At 33.0% G+C, this 14043-nt stretch overlaps 1 protein-coding gene across 5 annotated transcripts in view; it reads left to right on the forward strand.

Moving 5' to 3' along the window:
* TBC1D32 (TBC1 domain family member 32) overlaps window positions 1–14043 on the forward strand; it is a 237348-nt gene that overhangs the window by 168152 nt on the left and 55153 nt on the right. For all 5 annotated transcript variants that reach the window (XM_032339668.1, XM_032339670.1, XM_032339672.1 and 2 more), the window contains 2 exons: window positions 7577–7702; window positions 13622–13705. In XM_032339668.1, the coding sequence (XP_032195559.1) occupies window positions 7577–7702; window positions 13622–13705 (210 nt within the window). The remainder of the gene's footprint in view (window positions 1–7576; window positions 7703–13621; window positions 13706–14043) is intronic.

Genomic DNA, 14043 nt, shown 5'->3' on the forward strand with positions numbered 1-14043 from the left:
TAGAGAAACTTTCTAAATTAGAGATGGAACTGAAGAACAAGAGTATCATGTTCTCTGTCTCTGGAGTTAGGCATCGTGCAGTGAATGAGCAGTTAAGTTTATGGGTTTTGTACTTACATTCTTACTGTACCAACATATTTTATCCTAGCTCTCAAAACTTGCTGGTATTTTAAATAATTTGCATGAAATGATATTGAAATTTAGCTTTTTCTACTACAAATTCTGTAATTTTGTCATGGGGACAATGTTCTTGTTTTAACAAGACATGTTCTCATGAATCTATATTGATTTTGTTTAATAAATGTTTGTGTCCTTACTGGGTTTAATCCTTTATTCAGTGATACTACTTCTTGCTGACACTTTGATAATTTCTGTCTTTTAAGAAATTAAGTCCATGCCCATGTCCTTGATGAATTATTTCCCTGTCTTTTTAAATTTACAAATGGGATAACAATCCATTATGTAATCCTAATAGTATAGATCAAATTGGAATCCTACCTACGTAGAAGTAAACTTTTTAAGAGGAAAAAAAGGAGAACAGATGAACCATAATAGCAACTACATTTTAATAAAAGAGTGAAAGGTATCCAGTTAACAAGTTGAGTGGATTATTTCATTGCTATTCTGATAAATTATGTAAGATTTAGGATTACCGTTTATTCTCCAGTCAACTGAGAACAGAATGCATAGGGAAAACTGTAAGAGTACTTTGAAAATAGTATGGCATTACATAAAATACAGTGTAACATAATGATGGATATCATGTGTTCTGATTTTAAAAAGCTTTTTGAATTGTGTCTTGCTCCTATAGTCAGTCTATAAATATTTTTTTAGTGATGAATTCTGTCTTTTATCAACTGCTTATTTAGGCCTTTATGTAAGTCAGACATCTTCTTAATCTTCTTTCTTATTGTTTCTATCCTTTTAATTGAGATTTATTTTCTGCAGATAAAGGTAAATGACTTTTATTGACATCATTCTGTTAACGGAGGGGACTAAGAGTATGAGATTATGGTTTCTTTTCAGTGTAGTAAATCTTGAGCTGCATCTGTTGAGATACTTAGCTTACAAATCAGAATAAGTATTTACTTTTGAATAATAAAACTTATTTTCATGTACGTATTACTTCATGTTTGCAACATATATATCTGTGGCAACCAGGGAAACAGATCACCTGCTAGTTTAAGTGCAGGTGATAGGGGAAAGTGAATGTTTTATAGTAAATCTTTTATAGTAAATGATTATTACATATTTTTAAAAAGAAAAAGTGATATAACTTTCAGTGAGGGATAACGTGTAAAATACAGATGCCATGTATTAAGAGCTCCTGTAGTTCAAATAAATTGAAAATGTGTAATGAATTTAGAAACTCCCAAATTTAGAGATGGACAGAGAACTAATATATAGAGAATTTGGGCATCTTTTTAGTTGCTTCTCAGAGACCACTCCAAAGTCTTCCCTTGTATATTATAATAAGAGTACACTGAAATGACTATGTTAAAGTACATGAAAGAAGGTAAGCAGAAATACAAATGGAAAGCAAATATTACACAAATAAGGTTCAGGATAAGACATAGGTGATTATCTGAATTAAACCTGGGGATCCATTTCTAGTTAATGAAATCTTCCATTTATTTTGTTTCTTTTGTAGAATTTGTTGTGATATTCTGTGTAAAGTAGGCATTCACAATTGCATTTAGCAAAGAAGTACTAAAAGTTTTTGGTGTAAATAGTTTTTCTCTGCATTTATATTGAGCTTATATTTTACTCCCTTTGAAATTGAGATTCCCTTTATATTGTTTATAATAATCTTATAATCAATATGACATTTCTTTGTAATGATCTTTTGAGAAAAAACTATACAGTATCCTCAAGTATGAAAACAGTATAGTGCTCACCAAAACAAAGAATTTGAGAGTTTAAATATGAAATATTGGGAGGCCTGGGTGGCTCAGTTGGTTGGACGACTGCCTTCGGCTCAGGTCATGAACCTGGAGTCCCGGGATCGAGTCCCGCATCGGGCTCCCAGCTCCTTGGGGAGTCTGCTTCTCTCTCTGACCTTCTCCTCATTCATGCTCTCTCTCACTGTCTCTCTCTCAAGTAAATAAATAAAATCTTTAATAAATAAATAAATAAATAAATAAACAAATAAATAAATATGAAATATTGTTAGCTGTGATTGGTGAACATGAAACTTGATGTTCTCTTCCCCCTTCTTTTCCCATTTTTCTTAATGGTTTTAAGGAATGAGTTTAAGATAGATTTTTTACTTTCTCTTCCAACTTTGCATTGTTTGTAAATCATAGTGGTCTGAAGGAGCAAAGAGAAGAAGTACATATACTCACTAGACACACCAAACCACTTTTGGGAAAACAAAACAGTACTTGACCATGGTAACTTCATAACTAGATGTATAATTAATACACTGAACCTAAATTATGATATGGTACTTTCTCTAAAAATGATATTGTAGGGTAGTAATTATATAAAAACAGCTGATATAAGAAATGTAAGTTAAAGAAATTGTGTTCAGTGTTTAGAATATAAAACTGGATTCTTCTTGGTGAAATAGATCAACTATTTTCTCATTTAACGCTAAGAAGTGAGTATTCATTTCATTACAGGAGACTGGATTGAACCCAGAAAGGAGCTAGAACCTCATAAGAAGATAAAACAATGAGGATTTTAAAAATTTATACTTTAAAACACTTTACTATTAAATTGTGACAAGTGTTCTTAAAATGAATCATTTTATACATGTCTATACTTTTAATTAAAGTTTATTGAGTTCTTATACAGACTTTATACCAAATTAGGAACTATAATTGTTCTTATTTTAGTGACAGTAATATGCTTAGAAGCTTTAATCACTGTCACTTTCAATTATACCCTACATTTACATACACATATGTATATATAATCAATTTTTATATCAACAGAATACATCTATTTTAAAAATAGTTTGAATGTTGACATGTCTGTGTACACATCAGCATCACCATAATCAAATATATAACACATTCATGATTCTACAAAACTTCTTTTTTTCCTTTGCAGTCATCTGTTCTCTATTCCCAGCCTCAGGTGATTACTGATTTTTTTTTCTCCACTGCTATAGATTAGGATTTCTCAACTTCAACACTATTAATATTTTGGGCTAGGTAATTGCTTGTTGCCAGAGGGTGTTGTTCTGTGCCTTGTAGGATTTTTAGTAGCATCCCTGGTCTCCACCCTCTAGATGCTAGTAGAATTCTCTCTGTACTCCCCACTCCTAGGTATGACAATCAGAAATGTCTGTAAAGACTGCCGAACTAACTCCTGGAGAGCAAAACATAGTCCCCTTGAGAACAGCTACCAAAGATTAGTTTTTCTTATACTTACAGTTCATACAAATAGAATCATATAGGAAACTTTGTGCCTGGTTTCTTTCAGGATAATGGTTTTGAGATGCATCCAAGTTGGCACATGTACCATTTGCTATCTCTTTTTACCAAATGTGGTTCCAGTATCAATAAAGTGCAATTTGGTTAAATTGTACCAAAACATTTGGTTCTGTTCATTTTTTTTTTTTTAATACTTAAAGACTTTAAAAAAGCTTCTTTAACATACTTGCTAATCATATCACTCTAGTCCTTTCCAGATCTATTAGCTGATTTATCTACTGGTTGTGAGCCATATTTTTCCCTTCTCATGTTAGTGATTTTTTTATTGAATATCAGATGTTATTCATTTTACATTGTTGAATGGGGGATTTTGTTTTTCTTTAGTAATGGACATGTTTTTGGAGTGCTGTCAAGTTATTCATGGCTCAGCTTGATCCTTCAGGGCTTTCATTTTTTGGTTATGGTGGTGTAGAGTTGCCTCTATTGTTAATTTAACTCTACTACTAAGGTGTTAGTTTTCTGGTACCTTTATGGACTACCTGGTAGTTAAAGGACTCTTCACTCTGGAACTTGGGCATCAGCTAGCACTAAGTGTATTCTGGGAATTGTTCATTTACAAGCTCCGAACTGTTTTTTGCCCAGCCTTGTGGATTTTCATTCTTTATTTGCTTAGCTGATTATTTTGCAATCAGCTTGACAAGGACCTACATAGATTTCTGTAGTTCTTTGCTCTGCTCTTCCTTTTCAGTATTATGATCCCCAAATTTTAGCCTCCTCCATCTCTGAAAATTGACTCTGTCTCTTCAACTCTGCAAGACCTCCATAGCATCATCCTCCTTCCTGCATAGTGATCTTGAAATTGCCTTCAAGAAAAAGGCCAGTTGTAAAGTTCACCACATTAGTTTTCCTTTTCTCAGGAAAAGTAGTCCTGTGTACTGCCTGATGCCTAATGTTTGGAAACAGTTGTTATATTTTACTCAGTTTTCAGGTTGTTTACAGCAGGACAGCAAGGCTTCCTAGTACCTGCATTGTAGTCAGAAGCAAAACTCTGGGTTTTAATTCTTTTGTGTTATTATAAACATAGAAATTTTGGGAAAACATCAGATTCATATTTGCTTTACTCACACAGTTACTGCTTTATTGTATTCCTATAGTACCATTCCTGTGATTCCATTTCCTCTTGCTTCATTCTCTTTGTCCAAGGACCTTTGCTGGTCCAGCACAATTGGCCTCTCTCTGAACTTGCCCACTTATTCTTCACAAAGGTAGGAAGAATGTTTGGTGAGGTAGCTTGGGAGAAGGTTGGAAAATCTTGGATTAACCTACTTGTGTAGGCTGTACTTTCACGTTAGCCTATCTTTAGGTTATATTGGTGCCTTTTATTTAGCAGAGACCTTTAGTTGTCTATCATTGTCTGTGATTAAATAGGTTAGTTCTGTTTAGGGGAGACATTTGGAAGTCAGTGTGGCAGTGGATCCAAGTAATGGTGTCTACTTTAGCTGTTTCAGTACTAACAATTCTTGGACTCCATTCATCTTCTCCTGTCTACTACTCGGTCCCAGATTTGGAGGGGGAGATAAAGGAATCATTGTTCCCCTCAAACCTAAATATCCCAGATATACATATTTTTAAATTAGTATTATATCAGATCACTAAATATTTTTAAGTGTGAGGAATGCAAATTGAAAAGCTCACACCCTCATTGACTGGGGAATGTAACCATATATATATATATATATATATATAAAGGCTACCAAATTGTCTCTAGGAGTCTTTGTAGTCACTCTGTCTCTGGCTCAGCCTAAATTCTAATTTTGAGGTGAATTGGACTCTTGAGCTCCTCCACCAGCTGGTAGATTCACATGCATATCACATCTGCTGCTTTAGTACTATTATTTACAATTGTGGAGCCTTGTGCTCTTTTTCTTAGGATGAGATGATGAAAAAGCAAAACAGAATAGCAAATGTGGAAGGAATAGGAGGGCAAGAGGAGGGGGTAGGGCAGGAGGGAATAGGGAATGGATAATACAGGATTTCTTCAATAGCAGGTAATTTACAAAAGAACTACATGGGCATCTTCTCCTTGAAGGAGGTAGTAGTAGTTATAAAAGGTTATACATGGATAGAAAAGATGATATAGAGGAGGAAGCAGATGAAAAATGCATTTGTCTTTGCAATCATATGCCACTAGTGATTCTTATTAAGCTGTAGGTAGTTTGTTCTTAGAAAATAAGTAATGTAGATATTCTAAATAGAAACTATAAAAAATTACTTTAATGCTGTTGAATTAAGTTTTTTACTTAATTCATATTAAGGTGCATTTAACATTATAACTTTGTTATTAATAACATAATTTTCAACAAAATTATCAGCTTTGGTATTTCTTGGGTTTAGGTTAAAAGTTTTGAGAGTTTTTATTAAAAAGAAGAATTTTCTCCTTTGACTTAATAACGTTAATTTTTCTCTAGTTATTGCTTCTGATTGAAGCTATTTATGAAATGTTACAGGATCACTTGATCTTAATATTCAAAGAGAATAGATTAGAACTGAATATCTGAATTACACATTCTTTCAATAACACAATTCGTTCTGGGTCATATGTATACTTGTGTGAGTATGCATATGTTTGAATATATTTATTTGTATACTTGTGTTTGTATAAAAGACTATGTAGCTTTCATGAGAGGTGGCTATTTTTCTTTCTGACCTACATGTCAAATAGGGACATATTTAAATAAATTATGATTTATATACTTAAACATATTATTTTAGATATCATAACCATGAGGACTGTGTGATTGAAACTCTCTCCTAATATTACATTGACCACTCTTATCTTCCTGGTAGGATTCATCAGCTGAAAGAGAGGTTTGGCAGATACATTCTGTAGTGTTAGTGTTCCCAGACATATCACTGGGCAGGGGCATAAGGACTTTGATTCTTTATTTTATTTTAATTAATTAATTTTTTTAAAAGATTATTTATTTATTTATTTATTTGTCAGAGAGAGTGAGTACAGGCAGACAGAGTGGCAGGCAGAGGCAGAGGGAGAAGCAGGCTTCCCACTGAGCAAGGAGCGCTATGTGGGACTCCATGCTAAGACGCTGGGATCATGACCTGAGCCAAAGGCAGCCGCTTAACCAACCAAACCACCCAGATGTCCCCGACCCTTTATTTTAAAAAGGCTCTTTTTCCTTTTTGATTCTAAAATCTCTTTCAAGGAAAGTGTTTAAAGGTATGAGTTTATGTGACTACCTATACCTGTATGCTTCTATATCCCTTTTTAAAGGACACCTGCATCCTTTTTAATATATTATTTATAGATATTTTCTAATATAAAATTTCATGGGAATGATATTAAAATGGAAGATGGAAAAATCTCATGGGAATAAAATTAAAGTTAAAGTGGAAAAATAAAATTAGATGGAAGTTGCTGTGTATTCTCTAAATTGCTTAGAAAGAAGTTATATTTTATTTTATTTTTTAATTATTTTTTTTAAGTTTTATTTATTTATTTGACAGACAGAGATGCCAAGTAGGCTGAGAGGCAGGCAGAGAGAGAGAGAGAGGAGGAAGCAGGCTCCCTGCTGAGCAGAGAACCCAATGTGGGGCTTGATCCCAGGACCCCGGGATCATGACCTGAGCCGAAGGCAGAGGCTTTAACCCACTGAGCCACCCAGGCGCCCCAAGAAGTTACATTTTAGCCATAGATACTCTTTCAGCACCACTCATTTTTGGTATAATTTTTGCAAGAAGTGGAATTAAATAATTGACTAGAAATTTTCTGTACTTATATTTTCTTTTTGGTTTAAAGAAGTGAATAAAATTGTGTCTGAATGTGCATGAGTATAATTCATGTCAGTCTATATAGTGAAATGTTACATTTATCACATCTGTTATTTGATGTCTGTTACTTCAGATATCAGTAATGAATCATGTTCATATGAGAAGAGCATTCAAGAATTATAGTTATAAGTCAATTCATTTTGTGAACTTTTAATGAATTCATTTTATAGGCTTTTTATAAGTATAATTGATGGCATAAGATGTAATTATAGAAAAATGTATTTTCTTTTGAAAGCCAAATACTATTTCTAGAATTTGTAATTGTTTACATATTTAACATTAATACTTATTTTTCAGTGTTTCTAGCATCTCATTATAATAATATAACATGCCATGTTTCTTATTAGACAATGATCTTGGCAAACTTCTGTTATGCTTCAAAATGTCTGATAAACAAACTGAGTGGATAGAAAACTGCCGAAGACAGTTTTGCAAAATGATGAAGGCCAAACCTGATATAGTCAGTGGAAGTAGTAAGTATGTTGTTTAATTTTGGGGGTATTTTTGTTATGAAAATTGTATTAATGAAAGCTGTATTTCCTAAAGATCAGTGTTGACATGTCTGGAGTACATAATACTGATCCCAGAAGTCCATTGACTTCTGAGAAACTTATGATCCTAGAAAACAAAAATTCCAATCTAAGATGCAGGGAAGCTGGGGGCCAGAGAGAAGGCAAAAAAGAGGCCCACTGACTTTCACCCCTTAATGACAATAAGATTTTAGGCAGCATAAAAACTGCCAAAAAAAAATACTGAAATCTGAGAAACTACTAACCTTTTTTTTTAAATCAGTTGGAAGACTGATCTGCCTTAACTAGGTATTTGCTCGGTTTCACCAGCTTTCACTTGAATATACCATACTGCTATATTTTTGGAAACTTTATAGACTTTTTAATTGACACATATTTTGAAACTCTGCCACATCTAGCCGAGTAAATTTAGTCACTCCTAAGGAAACTGAAATTTTATTTTGGGGGAATAGCTTTGTTTCCTAAACTAGCAAATAAATTATTTTATATTCAAGTATTTACATGTGCATTTGTTTTCTAAAAATTATCATTTACAAATTAGCATTATTTTGAATAAAGATCAAAGAAAAAGGTTCTAATGGAAATATAAGGTAGATTTTTTGGAAAACTAAAATTGTCAACTTCATTAGCCATGCTTTATAGTTTTCATATTTATATCATTTGTTATAAAATTAAAAGTCGGAAATAAAAATGTTTATATTTTGTTGTTGGAGAAATTCTATTTTCTGAGACTAGTGATATAATCTATGGGCAGCTCAGAGATGAATTCCCTAGATTTTCTTTTTGCCTCCTATATCCTAGAATGAGTGATTAAGAATGCCATTAGATGCAGGATAAAAAGGTGGGGGTCAATAAATGCCTACTCTCTCTAGCAAAAGGACCAGGAAAGGGGTAGCTATCAAGACACATTTTTGTAGGAAGTGACCACTTTAATCTAGCCAGACACCACAGAAAATCCTGCTAGCAAGACTTGGGCATAGCCTGGACTTCCCTCCTTACTTGTCAGTAATGGGACACCCTTGCTGCTCCTTGCTAGGATTATAGCAGAGGAGACTTAGAAAGTTACGGAGTTTCATTATCACTCAGTGTTAACAGGCCCAAACTTCTACCTTTCCCTCCACCCATGTATTAGTCTCACACCTGCAACAAATTTAAAATTAGAAAGTAATCAGCAAAGAAATAAAATCCAAAAGGAAATTTTAGAAGTGAAAATACTATCACCAAAATAAAAAGCTAAATGGATTGGTCCAACAATAAAATGGATAGAGGGAAGAATTGGTGACTTGAAGGTATCAGCAGAGAGGAAATAGACTGAAAAACAAAACAAAACAAAAAATTAATAGAGCTGCAGAGACCTGTGGAACCATAACAAAAGGTCTAACATTTGTGTCATTGGAGACCTGGAAAGAGGTTAGGACTATAAATGTCTTTGAAGAAACATAGCTTAAAATTTTCGAAATTTATCAAGAAACCTAAATCTAAATCTGTGGATTCAAGAACCACAAACAGGGTAAGCCCAAAGAAATCCACACCAAGATGAAATATAGTCAAACTTCTAAAAACTAAAGACAAAAAAATCTTGAAAGCAGAGGAGAAACAACATACCTACAGGGGAAAATCAGTATCATTGGCCATGGACTTCTCACCAGAAAAGACGGAGGACAGAGGAAGTGGCATGACATTCATACGCTGAAAGAAAGAACTGTTGTTAACTTGAATTCTCTATGCATTGAAGATAGTCTTCAGGAACAGAAAATCAAGATATTCTCAGATGAATAGTCAACTGCAGACCTATCCTAAATGAAGGGATACAGGAAGTTCTCTATCTCTGTACTATCCTCACAACTTCATGAGATTCTGTAATTATACAAAAGAAGTCTTCTTAAAAAATGTAGAGGAAAGTGAATGTAAACTACTTGAGATCATTGAGAAAAATAATCTGAATATGCTCATAATAATTTGTATAAAAAGTGGATATGGTTGGGTGCAGTAAAATTGTAAACTGCCTGAAACCTATGAGCATAGTGTTAACTTCATGGGGTAAGGAGATGACGGCCATGATTTACTTCTTGAATAAGCAAGTGTTCAAGGAACAACCTCTGGTGGTTACATGCAAGATGGATTGATTGGGAAAAAAATTGGGTCTCTAGTGTAATTATCTTATGATCTGATGATATGCTAAAATGATCAAAGATAAAGAATTAAGAAGGAATGAATCCAGGAGAAATTTTGCATGTTTACAAACACTGTGCTGTCTTAGTTTTGGAACCAGCTTTGTTGTGATAGCAGTGCCAAGGGAGAAAGCAGTTATACCCAAGTATCCCTGAATAATCTGTCCTCAGTTTTTCCTCATTAGATAAACCCATGCACCTTTGTAGTGAGTATGTGTGTACACACACACACACACACACACGTCTTACACATTTTGTTTTTATAGTCTGTGTTGTAGCCCCATGGAATAAGTATGTTTAAAAGAGGTGGCTTATAATCTAAAAGCCTTTCTAGAAATTCCAGGTCTATCATTTGAAATAAAAAGATCCACTGAAGATTTTAACAAAAAATATTAAGAAAAAAGTATTTTATAGTTTACTTTCTGGACAATAATATTAAAAAATAATTTGTGTTTAAAGTTAAATTTTTCATGATATGAACTAATTTCCTTGAATTATAGATGATGAAATTTTCAGTGAATTGACAAGTGGTTAGTCATACTGAGATAAATAGCCACTCCAGGAATTATGCAAGTTCGGCTACACTTATGTGTGATTAATTAGATGTGCCAATGAGATTTTAGCCACAGGTTCAACTACCATATATAGATCAGTTTTTGTTATTATTCTATAATTATAGCCTATCCCTCAAAATATTTGGAAGTTCATAGGGTTCTTGGGCAAAATGAATCTATTGGAATCAGTAGAAATCCAGGACCTTCTCCAGATAGTTTGGTGATATAATTTTTGCCTAGGACAGTGTGGAAGTAGTTTGTCCAAAAGCCTCCAGTGTATGTATCGAATAGCATAATTTGGCATTTCAAGGTCAGTACTTGCCAGAAAACAGTGTGCTTTGCAAAGTCTGTGATTAGTCTGTTAACTCTTAAGTTTCAAATCATATTGTGTTTAGGTCCACAGATGTGATAGTTTTCCAAATTCACTGAAGTATGTTTAGGTATCTGTCTGATGGCTAGACCTGATTCTGGGCATAGGATTCAAAGAATTGCTTAGCAGTATGCTGTGACCTTTCCCATTAACTTAGGTACTTTATTTCAGTGCATAGCATGTAGCAACCATATGGTTGTGCTAAAATGAGAATAATTATAATGTTAAATGGATATTTCCATTTAAAGTAAACTTTTTATATAACCTTTGTTACTAATGTTTATCTCACATTTTAGTCATATTTAATTCAGAATGATTTTCTAAAACTCATTGAGATGTTCTTAAATTGTGATCTCAAAAGACTATATATTTTTTATTTAAATTCACTTAATTAACATATACTGTATTATTTCAAGGGTACAGGTCTGTAATTCACGAGTCTTATATAATACCCAGTGCTCATCGTAACATATACCCTCCCCAGTGTCCATCATCCCGTTATTCTATCCCCTCATTCCTGCCCCCCTGCCAGCAACCCACAAGTTTGTTTCCTAAAATTAACTCTCTTATGTTCTGTCTCCCTCTCCGGTTTCATCTTGTTTCATTTCTTTCTCTTAAATGACTTATAAACAAACCCATGGAGGTTGAAAGCTCTCACCTAAGAGCTATTTATGTATAGATTTGTGGATTAAAAACTTTGAAAGATTTTTCTGTGAGTGAGAGAATTTACCCCTATGTATGTGAAGATAGAAGAGTTAAACAACTCTAAGTTTAAATAATTGACAATACTGGTGCCCTATCTGACCCTCAACTACTATATTCTTATTCCTTTTAATACTTATTTTAATTTGAAGTCAGAATATGAATAGAGTTCAGTAATTAATTAATTTTTTTTTTTTTTAGTCTTAAGCCATTAAAATACTGTGGTATGGGACACCTGGGTGGCTCAGTTGTTTAAGCGGATGCCTTCGGCTCGGATCGTGATCCCAGCATCTTGGGATCGAGTCCCACATCGGGCTCCTTGCTCGGCGGGGAGCCTGCTTCTCCCTCTGCCTCTGCTGCCACTCTGCCTGCCTGTGCTCGCTCTCTCTCTCTCTCTCTGGCGAATAAATAAAATCTTTGAAAAAAAAAATACTGTGGTATGTAGCTTGTCAGAGCTACAATTGTTGGAAAGCACATGTTATTCCTGTTTGATTTTACATTTTTTACATGTTCAACACTAATTTTCTTTATGACTTATGTGCTTAAAATGCACTTGGATATGAAAAAAGGGTCCATTTATTTAATATAGTTATTGTAGTTTATATTATATTATATATTATATATATTATATATATAATTTATGTATATTACATTATATAGATTATATGTATATTATATATAATACATGTTATGCATAACATGTATTATGCATAATATGTATTATATATTATATATAATATATAGTTAATATAGATCAGTCAATAAAATATATAAAATATATATATTCTGAATATGCATATCATTTACTTCATAGATACATTTCTTTACTGGATACTACATATATACTATATAATATAGTATATAGTACTATATACTATATTAAGTATAATTCAACTTATATACATTTTGAGAGTAATACAACTGATTATATACATTTTGAGAGTAATATATGCAAATATATTTATATATATTTGATATATATATATACACACACACACATTTGAGAGTAATATATGCAAATATATACAACTGATTATGTACATTTTGAGAGTAATATATGCAGTCATAGTGGCATCATCTGTATGGCATCAGTCCAGTCCAGGAAAGAATCATTTGTCCCTTCTAAACCAGATAGAGAAAATCTTACTTTTTTTTTTTTTTTTGACACAGTTCTTTATTGTTTCACTGATAGATAGGCATCTTTTCCAGCTTTTTTTTAAAGTGATGAACTCTATTTTTTAGAGCAATTTCAGATTTTGCATAGTTGAGCAGAAAGTACACAGAGTTCCCATATATGTTCTATGCCTTACACATGAACAACCTCCCCCACTATAAACATCTCACATTAGGTGATACACTTGTTACAATCAATAAACCTACATTGACACATCATTTTCATCCAAAGTCCATAGTTTACATTAGGGTTCACTCTTGGTGTTTGCACATTCTATCAGTTTTGACAAAATTATAATGGAGAAATTTATCCACCATTGTTGTGTCATAGAAAAGAGTGTCACTGCCCTAAAAATCCTGTGTTCTGCCTTTGCATCTTTCCCTCCACCCAACTACTGACAAGTTTACTTACAATCCAGTTGCCTCAAACAGATACAAAGTTGCAAAGTGTATAAAACCTATCATACTGCCCTGGTCTTGAAAGGGAAGGGAGTTGTTATGCCTTGATTGTGGTCTTGGAGTTAAGAAAAATTTTTTCTGTATGTGTGAATAATGATGATAAGATATTATAGCCTAATTAATGATGATTTTCTTTCTGTATCAAAATCATTTAGCAAATTCTGAAGTAATCCTTAGAGAATCTAAAGATAACAGATGATTCTTTTCCAGTTTTACATTGAATAGGTTCTCAGTGAAGCAATTAAAATTTAATTTACATGAGAAACATTGTTATGAATATTAAAGTGGTATGTGTTTTGAATTGGACCCCCTTAAGAGTGTAACTGTGAAGAAGTTCAGATGACTTTTACCTACTAGTCTGTGACTTTAGAGATACATTATCATGTATTATTCTTGACCTTTAATATCCTAATTTTTCTCTTGTTTACTACAGCTTTACTGGAATTGCTTGAAAAATTTGTGCTTCATCTCTCCGAAAACCTCTCTGAATGCTACTTCCCCTCAGTGGAATATACAGGTATGTTTTGAGCATCTTGAATTTTGAAAAACAATTATCTAAAAAATAATATTTCATAGAGCTGTCTAATTAGGTTAAAAATATCCACAAGGTTTCTCATCTTAAAAATTTCTCACTTTGTGCTTTGTACAGTGTGAATATCTTTCAATACCTTTTGTGCAAATAGTTGGGTTTTCTTGTAACCTGCTAACTCCTTTTGACCTCTTTTTTTCCTGTCTACCCATCAAAAGTTGTTTTTCATTAAGGCAGTGTCTTCCTCTCTTTTGATTCTATCCATTATCCTCTAGGATCTTGTTTGTTTGTACTATTTTACCTACATCATATATTGATAACTTCAA

Source organism: Mustela erminea, chromosome 4, assembly GCF_009829155.1.
Source record: "Mustela erminea isolate mMusErm1 chromosome 4, mMusErm1.Pri, whole genome shotgun sequence".
NCBI lineage: Eukaryota > Metazoa > Chordata > Mammalia > Carnivora > Mustelidae > Mustela > Mustela erminea.